At 46.4% G+C, this 20,410-nt stretch overlaps 1 protein-coding gene across 3 annotated transcripts in view; it reads right to left on the minus strand.

Annotated features, from left to right (window-relative positions):
• Positions 1-20,410, minus strand: part of KIAA1671 (KIAA1671 ortholog) — a 1,398,419-nt gene that overhangs the window by 423,576 nt on the left and 954,433 nt on the right. For all 3 annotated transcript variants that reach the window (XM_069619385.1, XM_069619384.1, XM_069619386.1), the window contains one exon: positions 14,089-14,207. In XM_069619385.1, coding sequence (XP_069475486.1) covers positions 14,089-14,207 — 119 coding nt within the window. The remainder of the gene's footprint in view (positions 1-14,088; positions 14,208-20,410) is intronic.

Consider the following 20,410-nt stretch of genomic DNA (forward strand, 5'->3'; position numbering starts at 1 on the left):
GGTGGTAGTAATTGAATAGCCACCCTGTGAAACCTTTAAAACGAATGAAAAGGTACAGGTTATACAATGTGAAGCAGCTTGGTGAGAATCAATATAATAGTGAACTTAAGCTGCATTATTCATGTGCCCATGTTTTCCACTTTCAAATCTTGTAGAAATGGCTCCCGTTCGGTTGGAACTGTGAAAGTATGATTTTTTTCTTTGTCTGATCGTACATTTTGAAGTGCTAATTAACCCATATGTAATATTTACTTTCCTCAGTTTGGGACAGTAGGTGAGAAAATCTTTCTTGTCTTGAATATAATTTTTTCAGCATGGTGTGAGAAACCTGAGGGTGTCCTCACATCTACTCCCCTTGGGTCCTCTTCTCAGGTGGCCAGGAAAAGGCCATCACTTTTGGATCCTGACCTTGGGGGTGGAGAAGTGAGGGAGGATCACCTGGGTGAGATGTCCTTAGCGGAAATACAGTATCCTGCATTTCCCTTTCTGGGGTAACCCTCTATTCCAGACACAGGTATTGGGTAGTCCTATCCCTGTCCCACTGACCAGGAACGTGGCAGGAGACATTACCAATCTAGAAGCACCATGAAAAGGGAGAAGGTTTAAAAGGGTACCCACAGAAGAGACATGGCGTCCCCCTTTTCCCTGTGAGAATCAACCTAACCCTCCCCCTGCCTTTATGGGCTATTGTATAGCAGTTCTCCTCAACTTTCCTAATTCAACCTATTACAGGACTGAGATGAGGAAGAGGCAACTAGGAGTAGTGAATATTAGTAACCCATGTCAACACTGTAGTACTGACACGAGGAAGATGTCTACAGTGCATTGAGACGGTCAGACAGGTCCCTCTAAATGCAGTCAGGCAATTCTAATGGAAGACTCACACCTGCAACCGGTTATGTGGATCCAGGTGTATAAGAACGGGGCACACCAGCAAACACAGACCAACAGGGAGGCCTGTGCGGGAGAGTCCAGTTTGTGAGGAGGCAGCCGTGGTGGGTCCAGCATCAAAGTCAGGACGCCGGCAGATGACTTGTGGTGCCCAGGAGCAGGCGGGCCATAAGGAAACCACAAGTTTGCAAGCCTCTGTGGTCGGAGAAACGCAGCAGAAGCTACGAATGAAGGAACGGAAGAAAGGCAGCTGCCAGCATCTGCGGAAGCAGAGCGGAGCCGATGGCGAGGACTGAAGAGCAACATGAGAGTGAGCAGAGCTCACAAGCAAAGGAAAGCCAGCGAGCGGTGCTGAAAACAAGCAGCGCAGCTGGCCGTAGGGAACAAGGACCGGTGCGTGATGGGAGTAAGTCGATTGAACCGTGACGCTCCTGGGGGCTGTGCAAGAAAAACGCTCCTGGGGGCTGTGCAAGAAAAGCGCTGAACAAGTGAAACAGCATGAAACTAATTAAATGAACCCGAGGCTGCGGATTGGGTGAAACTTAAACGGCAAAACAAATAGTAATGAGTATGGAGTACCTCACTGAATTAAACCTTTATTGAATACCGCACTGAATTAAACCATTATTAGGAAAGAAGAGAAATGCATGTGAACTGCAAACATTGTTTTGTGAAAGCCCAGTAAGCAGCAAGAAAGCAAGAGTGGAAGATTGCGAGAGAGCATGACCGCAAGGTGGTAAAGGAGTGAAATAACCACCAAGTCCACTCTGGTAATTGCATGTGGTGTGGCAAGGACAAGGATTGGCCCAAGTTGTGTGACACAGTGTGACAAAGCAAGAGGCTGACAAGGAGAAGTCAAGTGAGTGGGAACTTCCACACAGGAACAAAAGCAGAAGAACCTGTGGAGGTCAAAGAACCTAAGGTTCCTGGTTTCATGACCTGTAATCGGTGAACCGTGTGATCTGACAACTGCGCCTAGAGCAGGGAACGCTCAATTGTGGAAGCCAAAGACCTTGTTAAAGCAAAAAAAGAAAAAGTAAGCTGAATGAATTGTTAAGCTTGTCCAGAAGGGAAGTTATGTCAATTTTAGACTTGTTTTGAACATTGAGAGACAGAGGCCAAGCAAAGGTTGACAAGTTGAAGTCTTGGGGGAAGGGAATCCCGAGACTTGATAAACCTTAATGTTACCATGAGGACATAATCTGCAAGACCCTTTTCTGTGGAACTGTGTTGCCTTGAACTTGGGGATGGGAACTGTGGAACTGTGAATTTAAGAACTGTAATTCTGAACGTTTGCTTGATCACCATAACTTTTATTACTGACATCCCTACCCATTGTTTAGCAATATATATATATTTCAGTTGTGAACAGCATCGAGCAGCACTCCTCACATAACAGTTCCAAACATGAGGTTCCAAACACCTCGTCGCAGACAAAAATCTACAAAAAAAACTGTGCGGGTTGTATGAAGTTAACAACCTTTATTTCATAGTTATCAGTTTAAAAAAAAAGTCAAAGTCAAGTTGTTGCCAGACGGCAGCCCGACGCGTTTCGCCACAACCTAGTGGCTTGTTCACAGTTACTCCTCGCCATGAGGAAGTTCATTTTAAAACCAAACACCATAGTGATAAACATAGAAAAGGTGACTTGCACAATTAACACCATAGCTAGTAACCATGTTTGTTTGGGCTAACAATTGTGATTAAAAATGCATGAAATTGCATATAATCTAAACCTATTCAGTTCTTTATAGGTATGCGTATGGATATATATATTATATATATATATATCTTTTATGCAAGCGTCCTCATGGTTAGAAACAAGGGAAAAGAGTTTTAAGTAGAAAACACAATTTCTAACGTTTCCAATGAAACGTACACATTTGTACCAATAACATATCACCAAAACCATGGTCTTTAGCTGAAACCTGCATACACAGTTAAGTGGCGCATTTGTTCTGCAATTTATACAGTTGAAGTTTCACATTTCTACAGTTGAACAATAAATAATGTTCTTAAAATTTAAAATGCATGACGCTTTCCAAAAGGTCATATTTAAGATGCACAGTGCATTAAAAAAAGTTCAAAAAGGTTCCTAGGCCATATGCGGGTGTTGAAAGTGCGTAGTGCCTCTACAGTCTAAGAATATATATGTCAACACTTCAAAGTTATATCTGGAATGTTATGTGCATATATGCATATATTTGATAATGCTATGTATTATGTTAGTCACTGACTAGCTCACATTTATATGTAAATCTCACATTCCTGAAGCGACAATGGCATAGTATAAAGTGCATAGTGCATTCCTATGAAGGATAAGCCACACATGACTTTGGGAATGCATCATGTAAAGTACAAAATGCATTCTATGACAAATAAGTATTTCACATTCCTAAAGCCGCATTGACATAATATAAAGTGCATAGCGCATTCCTATGATAGAAAGACCGTATATGACCTTGAAAACACATAATGCAAAGTGCAAAAACGCATTCCTATGATAAGTATACCACATATGACATAAAAAGAACATGATGTAAAATGTGATATAAAGTGCCATATGCAAAGTGCAACAGGGGATAAATATCCAGGCACTTCTGATTCCAGAATGAAATCAATATTTCACAATTATGAATGTTGTTCATGTAGAAATGAGAGTATAATAATTCAGCTACTTAAATGGCATACTGTTTGTGCTACTTCCATCAACTTATACAACCATATATACGGGCAGGTTTACATTAGATATGAGTGTGAGATAAAATAGTGTTGCAAGTCACCATAAAAAGTGAAGGAAATAAAAAATTCATGAACTAAAAAGAAAAGGAAAAAAGAAACCCTCACAAACAAATAAGCATCAAGGATTACAGTATAGAGTCAAAGTTGATGATACTTTTTATTGGCTCACTATATATAATGTAATAGAATGATTATGTCCCCAAGAAAGTATATAGTTCTTCATCAACATTATGGCCAACAGGGGTCTTGCTCTCATAATCGAGAATTAATTTTGTCTCTTCTTGCCGTAGTACTTTCTCATTGTCTCCTCCCCTGAAGCCAGGGATGACCTTGGGTATACCAAAGAATATTAGACTGGCCGGGTCTCCATTATGAAATTCAGAAAAGTGCTTGGCCATAGGATTTGTGCAGTCTTTGCTGATGATGGCTCTAACGTGTTGTAGGATACGTACCTTTAATTTACATTTGGTGCTTCCAACGTACCACTTAAGACGTGGGAATATCAAGACATAAACCACCAACTCGTGTGGACCAGGTGTTTCAAAATTGGATGAAAGTAACTTTTACAGTTTTTTTTTGCATATTTGCAAATTTTACATCTGGTACACTTCGAGAAACCTCCTCCTGCTGTAGAAAGCCAGTTCGTGCTTACATCATTCTTTTCCACAGTCCTATAGCTGTTCACCACTAGGTCTTTAATAGAGGTGCTCTTTCGTAAAGTAATGTCAGGATGGCCATTTAGTAAGCTACCTATATCTGTCAGCTTTCAGCACTTTCCTGTATCTATTATCTGTTTGAAAACTTGGGAGTGGCTTCCAAATGTCAAAATTAGTCTGGTGGTATTTTCTTCTTCCTTTACTAGGTCCGTCTTTGATGTTATTAACATTTTTTGTCTACTCATTTCTCGGACCTTCAGATAGTAACAAGTTACTCTCTTACCTGGTAACGTTCTTTCAATGGGATGGTCCGACTCGTATTCCATATCTACGACAGGTAATGTCCACAGCTGTGCTGCTTCAGAAAATATTCGGCATCTGCGTTCTGCGTCAATGACGTCGATGCGCCTTCCCCGAGGACCTCCTCCGACGGCCGACGTCACCCGATGTGATAAGTAGGACGCACGTAGCCTCAGTTGTAGTGTTTTCCCCCAGAATGTGTGACACCAGTCTTCTGCCAGTCAGACACACAAGGCCTTGTGGACCGCAAGCTGCAATCGCATAAGAGATTCTGCAGCAGGGAAGGTAAGGAGGGAGCGATATGGAATACGTCGTCGGACCATCCCATCGAAAGAACGTTACCAGGTAAGAGAGTAACTTGTTCTTCGAGGGGATTGCGTCCTCCGACGTATTCCATATCTATGACAGACTCCCAAAGCAGTACCAAGCAAGGAGGTGGGAAAAGAATTTAGAACACAAATTTAGCATGCCCAATCAAATTGCGGAATAAAGGACTGTCTTGCCAAAGGCCAGATCCTGCCCTCGGATGGAATCGAGGGAGTATTGACGTACAAAAGTATGTACCGAAGCCCAGGTGGCTGCATCACAGATGTGACGAATAGGAACACCCTTCTGCAGGGCAGTAGACGCAGCCACTCCCCTGGTAGAATGGGCCCGCAAGCCAGCCGGAGGGTCCTTACCCACCAAGCGGTAAGACTCGGAGATAGCTAAAATAATCCAACGAGACAAAGTCCGTTTCGTCACAGCTTGTCCCAAACGCTTTCCAGCGTAACCAATCAAAAGTTGATCGTCCACTCTGACCCGGGACATGCAGGAAATATAAAAGCTCAACGCTCTCCTAGGATCAAGCCTATGGAGCCTCTCCTCTTCCTTACCAGGATGTGGAGGAGGATAGAAGGCCGGAAGAACAACCTTCTGGCTCAAATGAAATTCCGAAACCACCTTCGGAAGAAAGGAAGAACGAACTCTAAGGACAACCCTGTCCTTATGAAACACAATGAAGGGTGGCTTAACTGAAAGTGCCTGTAACTCACTCACTCTGCGAGCGGAAGTAACCGCAACCAAAAACACAGTTTTCAGAGTTAACACCCATAAGGAACTTAAGAACAAGGTTCAAATCCCAACCGGGCACCAGAAAAGGTGACGGAGGGAACACATTAGTGAGCCCTTTCAAAAACTGAGAAAATGAAAGGAATCTTAAAATAGGAACATTCTTCAGACGAGCGCTTAAATATGGACAGCGCCGCCAGGTAACCTTTAATGGTCCCCACTTGCAAGCCCCTGTGGGTCAAGGAAAGCAAAAAAGACAGAACCATGGGAATGTCACACTCAAAAGGATCCACATTCTTAACTCTGCACCAGTCGCAGAACTTTCTCCAACGGCAACGGTACAGAGACTTTGTTGCCGGCTGCCTGGCCGACACATCACGTCTTCAGGGAGGTCCCAATCCTTATACCTCAACCTTTCAGAAGCCAAGCGTGAAGGTTAAGAGATCTGACCTCTGGATGGAGAACCTGACCCCCACTCCCGTGAGAGCAGATTGTCTCGGTAGGGAAGACGACGTGGAGAGCAGATGGACAAGTCGAGAAGGTCCGGGTACCACGTCCTCCGGCCCCACGCCGGAGCAATGAGGATCATCCGGGAACCGAACCTCCGTAACCTCCGCAGTACTTGCGGGATGAGGGGGACTGGATGAAACGCGTACAGCAGTGGGAATGACCACTCCACCACGAACACGTCTCCTAAGGCTCCTTTTGGAGGAAATTCCCGCGAGCAGAAGCTTTCGCACTTCCGGTTGACACTGGAGGCGAAGAGATCCACTTGAGGGGTCCCCCAAAGGGTGAAGATCTCCAGGAGAATCTCCTGAGCCAGCTCCCACTCATGAGATATAGTGCTCTGCCTGCTCAGAGCGTCCTCCGTCTCGTTGTCATCTCCGGCCAGATGAACAGCCGAGATCGAAACTTCCTGCTGGATGGCCCAGAACTCGAGCTGCATCGCCTCCCTGCACAGAGGAAGGGACCCTGCCCCCCCCTTTTTGTTGAGGTAGTGCATGGCCACCATGTTGTCCGTTAGAATCAGGACACTCTTTCCTCACACAGTCGGCAGAAAAGCCTGCAAAGATCTCATCCGCAGACGAGCCTCTGGCACCAGAAGAATGCAGGATGCCATGAGGCCGAGCAGTCTCAAGAACTCGGACGCTGGGAGATTCTGGACAAGTTGAAACTTGTGCACCATCTGCTGAATGTGAAGAGCCCTCACCTGGGGAGGAAAACACTGCCCCAGGGATGTGTCGAGCACTGCTCCAATGTACTGGAGCCGCATTGTTGGCGTCAAATGGGTCTTCTTTAAATTGAGGGAGAAGCCCAGCTTGTGAAGGGAGTGGCAGGTGACGGAGAGATGATCCAGGACTTGCTCGGGAGAGCTCCCCCTGATCAATCAATCGTCCAGGTAGGGGTAGACGTGAATCCCCCCTTTCCTGTGATGCGCTGCCACCACCACCATGAGCTTGGTGAAAACCCTCGGGGCGGAGGTGAATTCGAACGGCAGGACCCGAAACTGAAAATGCGAGTCGCCAACCGCGAACCTCAGGTACTTCTTGTGCTTGGGATGGATCGGCACATGGAAGTAAGCATCCCTGAGGTCGAGAGACACCAACCAGTCCTGAAGTTGAAAGGCCTGGAGGACTTGAGAGAGAGTAACCATCTTGAACTTGTCCTTCCTGAGGAGTTTGTTTAAAACGCGCAAGTCCATGATGGGTCTCAATCGCCCGTCTTTCTTCGAAATCAAAAAATAAGGGGAATACCATCCCTTGTTCCTCTCCGCTACAGGCACCAGTTCTATGGCGCCTTTCTCCAGCAGGGCTTGAATTTCCTGCGCAAGGAGCGGATCCGGACTCTTTAAAGAGAGGTTACCAGGTGGATTGTCGTGAGGCCTCTGCCGAAAGGGAAGACAGTAGCCGTGGGTTATGATCTCGAGAACCCACACATCTGAAGTAATGGCATGCCACTCTACAAGATGCTGCGCCAGCCTTCCCCCAAACGGCGAACCATGGGACCTGGCCTCATGACTGAGTGGTAGCGGCTGCGGCGTTGCCTGAGGGCAAAGAGGCAACTGCCCGAGCGGCCTTAAAAACCTCGAGTACCCTGTTTTCCACCTCTGGCACTCTTACCGTGGCCTCTTTGACGGATAGCTCCTCTCGCTTTACTGAAGGACGAGTAATAGCGAAAGGAACCTCCCCTCCATTGTTGTCCCCTAGGACGAAAAGGCGGAGGTTGTCGAACTGCAGCGCCCAACGACTTTGCTGCAGCTTTGGAGGTCTGCAACCTCTCAAGGCTCTCATTGAGCAAGGCTGCCAAAAAGATGTTCACGGTCCAAGGGCATGTTGAGGAGCCAGGACTGCACATCGGGAGCGAACCCAGACTTCCGCAACCACGCAAACCTGCGTATTACGGTGCTCGTCGCCATGGACCGGCTGACACAATCTGCCATGTCCAAACTCGACTGAACGGCCTCACACATGGCATCCTTGCCATCCTGAACCATAGCAAGGAAACCATCCTGTTCGGCCCCTTCGTGAATATGTTCAGCCGCTAATGCAACACAGTTCCACAGAGTGTGTGTGAAACGAGACAAGGCACATACAGAGTTGGCCGCCTGAAGCGCCATACCCTCTGAAGAAAACACTTTCTTCGCCCAGCCGTCAAAACGTTTGTCGTCCCTATCCGGAGGGATGGTAGGATACAACGCCTGCTTTCCCGGAGCCGTAGCCGCCTGCAGCACCAAACTCTCCGGAGTGGGGTGCCTGGACAAGTAGCAGGGGTCGCTACTGGCTGGACGGTATTTTCGCGACAAAGACTTGCCCACTGCCGGGAGACTCTCCGGAGCAGTCCAAGCCACCGCCACCCTTCTCTGCAAAGCCATATGAAACAGCAGTACCGGGTCAGTGGGGGGACCAAGATCAAGGATGTCCGTGAGATCATCCTGAACGAACTCCCCTGGGGGAGCCGACCATCCCAAGTACTCAGTGACCCGACACATAAGGCGCCGGTACGAAGAATCAGCATGAGCGCCAGGCTCCGGCCTACAAAACTCCACCTCCGGAGAGGTGTCCAGTCCACTGGCATCATGCAGTGACTGCCTCAGGTCATCAAATTGGCTACAGCCCGAGAGAAGCTAATCTGGCGCCGTAACCGGAACCAAGCCTTCATCAGAGCCTTCATCACCCTCTGAAATGTACTCCAGGCGGTGAGAGGAAGAAACCTGGGGACCAAAAGGTATGCCTGACCTTAGCCAGAGCCTTTCTAGGGGCTAACCCCGTGCCATGGGGCCCCTCCGACACCACCGCCTCGAAAGGTGTCGAGGGCGCCGAACGAGTCGGCGTCAGCTGCAGCGCCGCCAGCATCGACGGCGTCTACACAGGCCTCGAAGCCGGAGCTCCGAGCATGTCTCTCGACGACCTAGGCGCCGACAGCATCGACGACCCCCTCGGAGGTGGAGCTTCGAGAGAGATCGTCGGCGACCTCGGCGCTACAGGCGTCTACGTCTTCCTCGAAGACGGCACAGGATCACGCGGTCTCGAGCGCGTCGAGGACCGGGACCTGGAACGGGCATGGCGAGAACGGCTACCCTTGTCCGAGCGGGACCTCTCCCGCGAGCCGTGCCGACCACCGGAGCCCGAAGGCGTACGCGCGGTGTCTCTCGACCGGTGCCGACCGACCCCACTCGGAGGCGCGGACAGACCGGTGGACGGGGAAGGCGACCGATGCCGGTGCTTCCGGGAATGCCTCGAAGAGGCAGAGGAGTGGCGAGACCGACTCCTGGAAGGAGACCCACTGGACTTCCGACGATGACGCGGAGAGTCGCCTCTCGAGTCATCCATCGAAAGCCCCGTAGACATCGACTTCCGGGGCTTAGACACCCGACCTAATGACAACTTCTTCTTGCGCTCCCGCAAGGCCTTGGCCGTGAGCGACTGGCAGTCGACACAGCCGTCTGTATCGTGGGCCTCCCCGAGGCACCAGAAGCAGGCGTCGCGCGAGTCCGTGACCGACATCTTGGACCCACAGTCCCCGCATTTCTTGAAGCCCGGACGCGGGGTTGAAGACGAGGTAGACATCGTCACGAACAGCCGAACAGGTTCCAAGAACCAAGAAGAATACAACAAACTCCAAAGAGTCGAGGCGTACCGAGATTCACAAAGCGAACACGCTCGCGGAAAAAACGGAACTGAGGCTGCGGGCGTCGTGCGTCCTACTTATCACATCGGGTGACGTCGGCCGTCGGAGGAGGTCCTCGGGGACGGCGCATCAACGTCATCGACGCAGGCGCCAAAAATTTTCAAAAGCAGCACAGCTGTGGACATTACCTGTCATAGATATGGAAAACGTCGGAGGACCCAATCCCCTCGAAATGCCCTTTCAATGATCTTCTTAGGGTACTGTTGTTATAATATATACATATACACAAAAGGTTTCCCCCTTCCTGTTTCTGTTTTCTAGGTAAGCTATTGATGGTTTCTAGATTTTCAGATCAATGGAAAGTTGCAGGAGTGTATTCTTTTGTGATGATTCTTCTATGGCCTATTTTCTAGACTCGGCTTCAGTGACTTTGAAGGACAGGTTTTAATGTCCAGACAAATTCTCTATGTGGATAAGATCTGTGTTGGTTTTAGTAGATTGGATAAGTTCTCTCATTGCATTCAGTTCTTTTACAACAGTTCTTGTGTTGAAAGACAGATCTTGCTTCCATTCCATGGCACCGGTTTAGATCTTATGCAGATGGATGACTTAGGCTTTTCGAGATGCAAGGATGTCATACCTGGAGTAAATGTCATTCAGGATTTGAGTATTATTAGAATATTACATGTGGTATCAGAAGGGCGACTAGCAGAATTAGTCACGTTAGATAGATTGTGATTCCTTTGAATAAAGTTACTGTGCACATTGTCCCATCACTTGTGGCACAGGTCAGTTTGCATTAATTGCAGAACTCTGTAGAACTTTAGACTGTATAATATAATGACCCATATGATCATAACTGTGTGATATGTGAGGACAGATAGAAGAAACACATAATAGTGGTGGAAGATAATGTTGCAGTGGAGAGAGTTTAATGTCTTATATAAGAAGAGTATTCAAAATGTTAAACAATTAATAGAGAACACTACCAAAAAACACATTGATGACATCATGTACAGGCAAGTGGTTGAGCTCTTTCCAACTCTTGGTTGTTTTTGTCCAATGATTTAACCAATGATATCCATTTCACTTTATTAAAGTCCTGTTTTCACTATTAACTGCCTGAACTCTGTCTTCACTCTATTCCAGTGCCATTGCCCTCTCCTGAGGCCATTCAACCCAATGGCCCGAAAGAGAGCTGTGTTTTATCCTAAATGTGGGAGCGGGATGGTCCGGATGATCTAGCAGTGTGGTAGGCACACTCCGACTGCTGTGCTATGGCCGGCATTGCTGTTTTCACAGAAGACTGCACTTCTGCATATTTGAGTTACACGTAGGGTGGGTGCGGAGACAAAGCACAGAGCTGAAAATGATGTGGCAGAATTTTAAGGAATGCTTCACACTAGTAGGGCTTTCTTACCTGTAGAGGCGATAGCAACTGCTGCATTGGGCTTAATAATGGCAATATATTTAGGTTGCTTAGTTATCACTGGTGGTGGAGACAGAGCTTGGAGTGTGTCCACTTCCCTGAGCGTACAACCTGTAAAGGATATTGTGGATGACCTGGAAGGGGGGTGGGGGGGTGCGGCTTTTGTTTTGGTTGAATCTAAACTTAAATTGTACTGTAAAAATCTTGGTAAGTGATTCCCCTGGTATCCTGGCTATGACAATCCTATTTGGTCCTAATGTACACATTAATATGACAACCTTGTTGGTGAATGGGGCAGTATGAATAATGTTTTGTAGCATTGAAAAAGTGTGGCGGAAAAGAAAAATGAAAATAATAAGGAAAATAATTAAATAAAATAATATATGAATGAAAAGGTAATTTTGGTCACATCTCCTAGTAACATCATATTAATGAAGCCCCTATGATAGTTTTTCCTTTCTGGAAGATCCTGTCTAGAAGACCTTGTCATGTTGGGATGCATTACAAAAGTTGGCTTGGCCATTACTTGTTTCCTAATGTATTCTTGAGCATGTGCAGAAGTTAAGACTGGAAAAGTCCTGTCTTTCAGAAACTTCAGGCCAATAACCTTTCAGCCCACGTGACTGTATAAACTGGCTAGAATCCGTACGAACAAATGATCGCTCACAGAGCAGGAATGACAACACAATTGGAAGGGTATGAACATTCCTTTGCGGGACGCATCAGAGTAGGACTTGTCATGATTACACAAAGTTGATATTGAGGAAGGGCGAAATATGAATGAAAGCACATATTGGCGGGAAAGCTGAATGCCTCTGTCAGAAGGCTTGGTGACTGGATGGTTTAGAATTGTCCTAGACATTAAAGTAGGCTTCGGTATCCACAAGGATTTCCCCACATGAACAACCTTTGAGTAAATCAATCACAAAGTAGTCTGCTACAATATTGCTTGAAAAAGCAATGCAGTGAATAACTGGAAACCAAAAAGTAATCCCACATGGTATTGCAATTTTTGTTGTTAAATGAACAATCAAGTACCCCACAAAGAGCTGTATGAGAATAAAATCTCCAATAAACTTGAGAAACCTTAACTATTAAATCTGGAAGGGAGGTCCAATTGCAATGTGCAGCAAACAAAGACATTCTGTCCTGACAAAAAATAAGCCATTTGCAACACAAACCGCTTACTAATGAGTTTAGTTAATAACCGCATATCCTAAAAAGTCTATGTTTATCTTCTTGTCAATCTCCATTTGGTAGATACTGAATCAAGATTTCTGCATGCTCAAAATGTCCCAATTCCCTCCCCTCTCACTGATCAATGTATTTCTAAAGGTGTTTGAGCTATGAGCCCATCACCAATGGGTAAGTAAGTGATTGAGTAAACCTCAATCACTCCTTCTGCCTACAGCATTCTTGCGGACTTCATGTGCTCATCGTGATGGTAATAGACATGACTGATCAAGTATCATCTAACACCTGCCCCATGCCTTTCACACTGCATCAGGATATTCTCTTTTCTGTTTATCGCCCTGCTTTCCTCTACCCCCCGACCCCCTTCAATCCTCTTGGTTTATTATACCTACCTCTCTGTTCTTCATACCACCCCTCGATCTATCCTTCTGGCCTGCCCTCTCCGGTCCTCATATTTGCCTTACCCCTCTCGCCATCATTTTCATCATCGTGTGCCTCTCATGTCAGTCTACTTCTGCCTATCATGCAGGTCATCAGGCTTTCCCATAACTCCTGAGCTCAAATACAGCACTCTCTTCAAGGTGTTGGGTGAGTATAAGCGAAGAGTAGCCAGGGTGTTTTGGCATCCATCTTTCAAATAAAAAAGAGATGGTTGGGTATGCAGCACCTAGAATGTCACTGCCTTTTTTCCTCCATCTTCTGGCAAGGCGAGGCATCTCCAGTCAATGAGTAACAAGGTTTGAATCTGCTGCATAACATCCACCAGAAAAATAAACAAAAGGGATGTTCTAGGTGTCTTCTGCCTACTGCAAAGCACAGGCTCCCAATTTTGATATGAATTGGAAACTCATGGCTGAAAATGGTAAATGTTGAGGTCTCATAATACAATGTTTTTTCATAGCGGGCCTCAGTTGTACTAGAGAATCTTAACATGAAATACCTCCCCAGCACATTTTTCTGTATGCTTCAACATGCCCGACATCCACTACCATACATAATCCTATCTGAGGCTATCTTGCATGAATGGGTCGTGTGGCAGGTTCATGGATCAGAATACAATGAGCATCTTAACTGCAAGGAAACCAGACCAGAAAACAGTACCTTTGCTTTACCCAGGTTTCCAAGGATACAGCTACATAATTCAACACTGAAACAACTCGTAGAAGTCCCAGCTGCTACCTTAGCCCGTCTGAAAGCCATCTGGCATGCTGCAGCATGCCTCCACACAGGACTAAGTATATTTTACCACTCACCCCACATTCTCAAGGGGCCAGACTGACTACCTTTTCAAGCACACTTCTTCAAGACAGCCTACATCACCTCCAAAATAGTCACCACCAAAACACCACACAACCTACTGGAGACACTCAACAATGCCAGATTTCCCTGCTTTCCTACACTGTAACTCTTTTGGTGCAACCCCTATGGTGAGAAAACTTCTGCTTGACAGCTAAAATCTCTGATAGATAAAAGCCTATGTCAACCCTTCTGGGATTGGAGTCTGTGACTGCCAAAAGTGCACATATTTGTGAGGTGAGCTACTGTCCACACCAACTCACACGACTTGAAAGAATGTTTGCAATATGTAATTTTAGTAATGAGAAGGGCATTTTCAGAGGAATAAGACACCAACAAATCTCAATTTTGGTAGGGGAGTTTAAGAAGAAATGTAATTATTTTATAACTGAAAGGGCATACCTGTCCTGACTATGTCGTTCACCACTCCCAACGCCATACAGACTTTCAGCATCATGAACAAGTGTATCTGTAGCTCTGGATGCTGGTGTAGGTCTGGAAAAACACTGTTTTAGATGGTCCTAAAATAGAAGCACATAAAAGAAGCTTGATAAGTGTAAATGCAATGGAATTATAATTATGACTCATTACAAAGCAGGTGATGCACAGACAAGTTGCAAGTAGAAGTTACTCATAGTGACAACAATATTCCTAGTTCATAGACCACTTTCCTCCATACTTAAGGGAAGTCATATCTGGGAAGGAGAGGAGACCAGAGTCTAATGTAAGCATGTATGCAGTACCAGCGCAAGACCTCACTTGTGCTTCCTCTCCACCCCAAACTGCTACCTCTCATCCCCTTTTCCTCCAAACATACGGGAGATTAAAAAGCACTGTCAACACCAGGGGTGCATTGGAAAAAGAACCTGAACAAGAATCTACCAAAGCCCTGCGAAAAACTTCCCAAGGGTATTTTATTTGTGAGCACTGTTGGCCAAAACTGGGCATAAACTCTAGAACTATAATTCAACATTAAGTATTTATTGAAGGCATGTTGTATGGCCTAGGCAGCCGCTTACAGGTGTTTTCCAGGGTAACATTTCTCTTGTAACGTAAAGAAGCTGTTTTTACCCTCACCAGATGCATGTGCATGCTTTTTGGAGGTGTGTGGGGGGCAATAGTGCTCTTAAATTCTAACTTATATGAACTGATGAAGCAATCCAGCTAGATTATGGCCTTGAAAACCTGCAGCCCTTTGTGCACTCCAAATAAATCTCGAGAGTCCTGGAAAGATCCAGGTTGTGCACAGTTCTCTTAGTGCCTGATTGAGGACCTGGAAACAAAGTAGACTGTACAATTTGTCAATGAATGTGAAATTCGGAGACCACTTTTTTTATTTATAAGGCACAGAAAGCCCACTTTCTGCACAAACGAGAGACACATGCACAACACTAACTTGTCTTGAACTTTACAAAGGGCTCAGAGGCACAGAGATCCTGGAGTTCACGGACTGCACAAACGTAGGTGCCTGAAAGCGAAAAAGGCGTCTTCCAAGAGGCTAAGGTAATGTCCTCTGATGCACTTAGTTTTAATTTCTTATATAAAAAAAGTGACTGCCACACTAGAGTAGGCTGAACCGCAGACAAGTAGATCCTGCTTGAGTTCAATTTAATGCAGAATCTGCCAGGTGCGTGATGCACGGAAGGACATTGTTCATGTGCTGCCTTAATCCCCTTTGTGATGAGTTTAGAAAAACGGAAAGGTCTAAGCTACTCAGAACAGACTAACAGGACAGTAATTGAAAGGCTGGATGTAGGACTAGAACCTCCTTCGGAGGCAACAGGTTCCCTGATAGGGGAAGTGCCTTAATGAGTTCCAACAGTAACTGTAATAAGGCAGAGAACCTGTTAGGCGACTGAGCAGTTTATCAGAATGTGATGGCACAACCTTGTTCAGAATGGGTAGAGGTGGAATGCATACAGGAACTGCTGGTCCCAAGGGAGAAGAAATGCATCTTCCTTCACAATAGACAGATGCCATTTCTTGTTGCTTGTGTGGCCTAAAGATCTACAAGCAGGAAAACCTTACCAACCACTTCTTGTAGATCTGATGAAGACGTCTCCCACTCACGAGAGGTATGATTCGTCCAGCCATGCTCATCTGCCTCCATGTTGAATTTCTTTGCAAGGTGTGAGGCCACTGGTAAAACCTTATGAAGAATGCACCACTGCATGTTGTTTTTGGCTAAATGGCAGAAGGCAAGGGACCTGAATCCTCCTTGCTTGATCAGATAAAAAACAGCTGTCATACTGTCTGTGAGGATCAAAAAAGGCGTTGATGGCTAAGTACATTTCCTAGAGCTCTCACACTATGATGTGAGAATAGATCCTTTGGCTCCACAGATCATTTATATGTATGTCCTTCATGATAGCCCACCTCCCTAAAAGCAAGGTGTCAGTGGCTTTAGTCTGTGTGGAGATCGGAACAAAGAACAGAACCACACCATCAAAGAGCATGTCGGATTGTGCCTGAAACCGGCATTAGGAAAGTCAGTCAGTAACACTTTAAAGGTAATCAAGTGACCAAAGACACCTTTTGGGAAAAAAAAGAGACTGAACATGCAAAACCATGCACATCTATATAGATACTTGCCTTACATCATGAAAACATAAGGCCCCGCCCAAGGAGATGTTCCATAGGAGACAAATATACAGAAGCCTCATTTGGGATTTCTTGTGGTTTATTGATAGGACCATTGGAAATACAGCATAAAGAAGCGGAACAAAACTGTGTATGCTTGAGGCCGCTATCCATCTGCATGCTGGGGCTTGCAAAGCAGGCCATGGTGGCAGGCCATGGTGGCAAATGCCACAGCATTGGCCAAGTAGTGCAAGGGCAAGTGGACTAGGACTATGGCTGCTCATACTGGACCACTTGTAATGTTTCCTGGCCTCCCCAAATCTGCTGCATTTACTACTTGCCTTACAAGGACAGCCTCAATCGCCACTCGATTCCACTTTAACATGCAGTTGCTGGCTGGGTGCTCAATCCACAGCAGCATTACTCGAGTGATGTTAGTGAACCCATAACACAGGCCCTCGCACTTACTCATTAGACAAGCAGTTATGTCCATTGAGGGTAACCACACTAACAAATGGTTAAGAGTGTCTGAATATGAAGACTGCATAATTGTACCACTTTTCAGGTTTTAACAAGAGTGGAGCTAAGATAATGAAAAAAAGGCCTTCTGGTTTACTCCAAGGTAATGTTACTGTTAAGTATTTAGGTATATAAATAACGCCAGAGAAGAAAAACTTCAAAATGCGCTAATGCTAGTGTAAATCTTAAGGCATTGCAATACCCAAGAGATGAAGTCTGGACGTCTTTCAGGTAAACAAATACATTAACAAAGATTCCTCTTGGTTTGTAATTGCACCTGTCCTGATGAATACTGTGTACATTTGAGCAACCTTAGTTTAATTCACAGTATGCAAATAATTTGTTCTTGACTCCTGATCTATAGTGCTATGATTTATTTACATTAAGGTCTTATTTCATACTGATCTTTGAGCCTACAGTTAATTAGTTTATTTAATTTGCTTATATAGCACACCAAACCCGGAGGTATCTAGGGGCTTGTGCTTACATATAAAAGAACAAGTTACTTTCTTAACTGGTAACGTTCTTTCGATGGGATGTTCCAACAACGTATTCCACATCTATGACAGGTAATCACAACAGCTGTGTTGCTTTGGAACATTTTCGGCACCTGCGTCCTGCGTCAATAACATCTATACGCTGTCCTCGAGGAACTCCGTGGAGCCGACGTCACGCGATGTTATAAGTAGGACGCATTTCGCCCGTAGCCTCAGTTGTAGTTTGTTCCCCAGAACATGTGGCACCAATCTTCTGCCAGCATGACCACAGAAAGCCTTACGGAAACGTAAGCTGCAATCGCATAAGAAATTCTGTAGTGGGGCAGGTTGGGAGGGTACGATGTGGAATACGTCATCGGAACATCCCATCGAAAGAACGTTATCAGGTAAGAAAGTAACTTGTTCTTCGATGGGATTGGTTCCTCTGACGTATTCCACATCTGGGACAGACTCCCAAAGCAGTACCAACGTATGGAGGTGGGAAAAGAATTTAGAAATTTAGAATGCCCAATTAAATTGCAGAAAAAAGGACCGCCTTGCCAAAGGCCAGATCTTGCCCATGGATAGAATCCAAGGAGTAGTGTTTGACAAAAGTATGGACAGAGGCCCATGTGGCTGCTTCACAAATGTTACAAATGGGAACACCCCTCTGCAGAGCAGTAGAGGCAGCCACACCTCTAGTAGAATGGGCCCATAAGCCTACCGGAGGATCCTTACCCACCAAGCGGTAACATTCAGAAATTGTCAAGATAATCCATCTAGAGAAAGTCTGCTTAGTAACAGCTTATCCCAAACGCCTTCCAGCGTATCCTACAAAGAGTTGATCGTCCACTCTGACCCGGGACATTCGTGAGATGTAGAAACTTAAAGCTCTCCTAGGATACAACCTATGGAGCCTCTGCTCTTCTTTACCAGGATGTGGAGGAGGATAGAACGCTGGAAGAATTACCTTCTGGCTTAAATGAAATTCTGACACAGCTTTCGGAAGAAAAGAAGGACAAACCCTAAGGACAACCCTGTCCTTAGGAAACACCGTGAAGGATGGCTTAGGAGATAGTGCCTGCAACTCACTCACTCTGCGAGCGGAAGTAACTGCAACAAAAAATACAGTTTTAAAGGTCAACAGTCTCAAAGGACAAGAATGTAAAGGCTCAAATGGAGCACCCTTTAGGAATTTTAGAACCAAGTTCAAATCCCAACCGGGCACCTGGAAAGGCAACGGTGGGAACACATTCGTGAGCCCTTTCAGAAACTGTAAAATTAAAGGAATCTTAAAGTAAGAACACTCCCCAGACGAGCGCTTAAATATAGACAGCGCTGCCAGGTAATCTTTAATGGTACCCACTTGCAGGCCCTTGTGGGCCAACGAAAGCAAAAAAGACAGAACCACAGGAATGGCACATGAAAAAGGATCCACATTCTTAATCCTGCACAAGTCCAACGGCAACGTTACAGGGACTTTGTTGCAGGCCTTCTGGCCGAAAGCAACACCTCCACACGTCTTCAGAGAGGTCCCAATCCTTATACCTCAACCTTTCAGAAGCCAAGCATGAAGGTTGAGGGACTTGACCTCTGGATGGAGAACCTGACCCCCCTCCCATGAGAGCAGATCGTCTCGATAGGGAAGACGGCGTGGAGAGCAGATGGACATGTCGAGAAGGTCTGGGTACCACGTTCTCCGGGCCCATGCTGGAGCAATGAGGATCATTCGGTAACCGAATCTCTGTAACCTCCTCAGCACTTGCGGAATGACGGGGACTGGAGGAAACGCGTACAGCAGTGGGAAGGACCACTCCACAACAAACGCATCCCCTAAGGCTCCTCTTGGAGGAAATTCCCACGAGCAGAATCTTTCACACTTCCAGTTGACACTGGTGGCGAAGAGATCCACTTGAGGGTCCCCCGCAAAGGGCGAAGATCTCCAGGAGAATCTCCTGAGCCAGCTCCCACTCATGAGAGACCATGCTCTGCCTGCTCAGAGAGTCCGCCGCCTCGTTTTCGTCTCCAGCCAGATGAACTACCGAGATCGAAATTTCCTGCTGGATGGCCCAGAACCAGAGCTGCATCGCCTCTCTGCACAGAGGAAGTGACCCTGCCCCCCCCACCTTTTTGTTGAGGTAGTGCATGGCCAATGTGTTGTCTGTCAGAATCAGGACATTCTTCCCTCGCACAGTCGGCAGAAAAGCCTTCAGAGCTAGCCTGATGGCCCTCAGCTCCAACAGATTAATATGGAGTCTGGACTCCGACGGAGACCAACGACCGCTGACTGTCAACTCGTTGGCATGAGCTCCCCATCCCGTGAGTGATGCGTCCGGCACCTGAATGGGATCCGACATCCTGTCAGAGGACTGTGACCACTGCATCTTGAGAGCCCACTGCAGAGATCTCATCCGCAGCCTGGCCTCTGGCACCAGGAGAATGCAGGATGCCATGAGGCCGAGCAACCTCAAGAACTCAAATGCAGGGAGACTCTGGGCATGTCAAAACTTGTGCGCCATCTGCAGAATGTGATGAGCCCTTACCTGGGGAGGGAAACACTGCCCCAGGGATGTGTCGAGCATTGCTCCGATGTACTGGAGCCGCTGGGTTGGCGTCAAGTGGGACTTCTTTAAGTTGAGGGAGAAGCCCAGCCTGTGAAGGGAGTGGCAGGTGACTGACAGATGATCCAGGACTTGCTCGGCAGAGCACGCCCTGATCAATCAATCGTCCAGGTAGGGGTAGACGTGAATCCTCCCTTTCCTGAGATATGCTGCCACTACCACCATGAGCTTGGTGAAAACCCTCGGGCGGAGGTCAATCCGAACGGCAGGACCAGAAACTGAAAGTGCGAGTCACCAACCGCAAACCTCAGAAACTTCTTGTGCTTGGGATGAATCGGCACAAGAAAGTAAGCGTCCTTGAGGTCGAGAGACACCAACCAGTCCTGAAGTTGAAGGGCCTGGAGGACTTGAGAGAGAGTAACCATCTTGAACTTGTCCCTCCTGAGGAGCTTGTTCAAATCACGCAAGTCCATGATGGGTCTCAATCCCCCGTCTTTTTTCGAAATCAAAAAATAAGGGGAATACCATCCCTTGTATCTCTCCGCTACAGGCACCAGCAGGGATTTGATTTCCTGCGCAAGGAGCAGA

Source organism: Ambystoma mexicanum, chromosome 10 (assembly GCF_040938575.1).
Source record: "Ambystoma mexicanum isolate Mex_15411 chromosome 10, UKY_AmexF1_1, whole genome shotgun sequence".
Lineage (NCBI taxonomy): Eukaryota > Metazoa > Chordata > Amphibia > Caudata > Ambystomatidae > Ambystoma > Ambystoma mexicanum.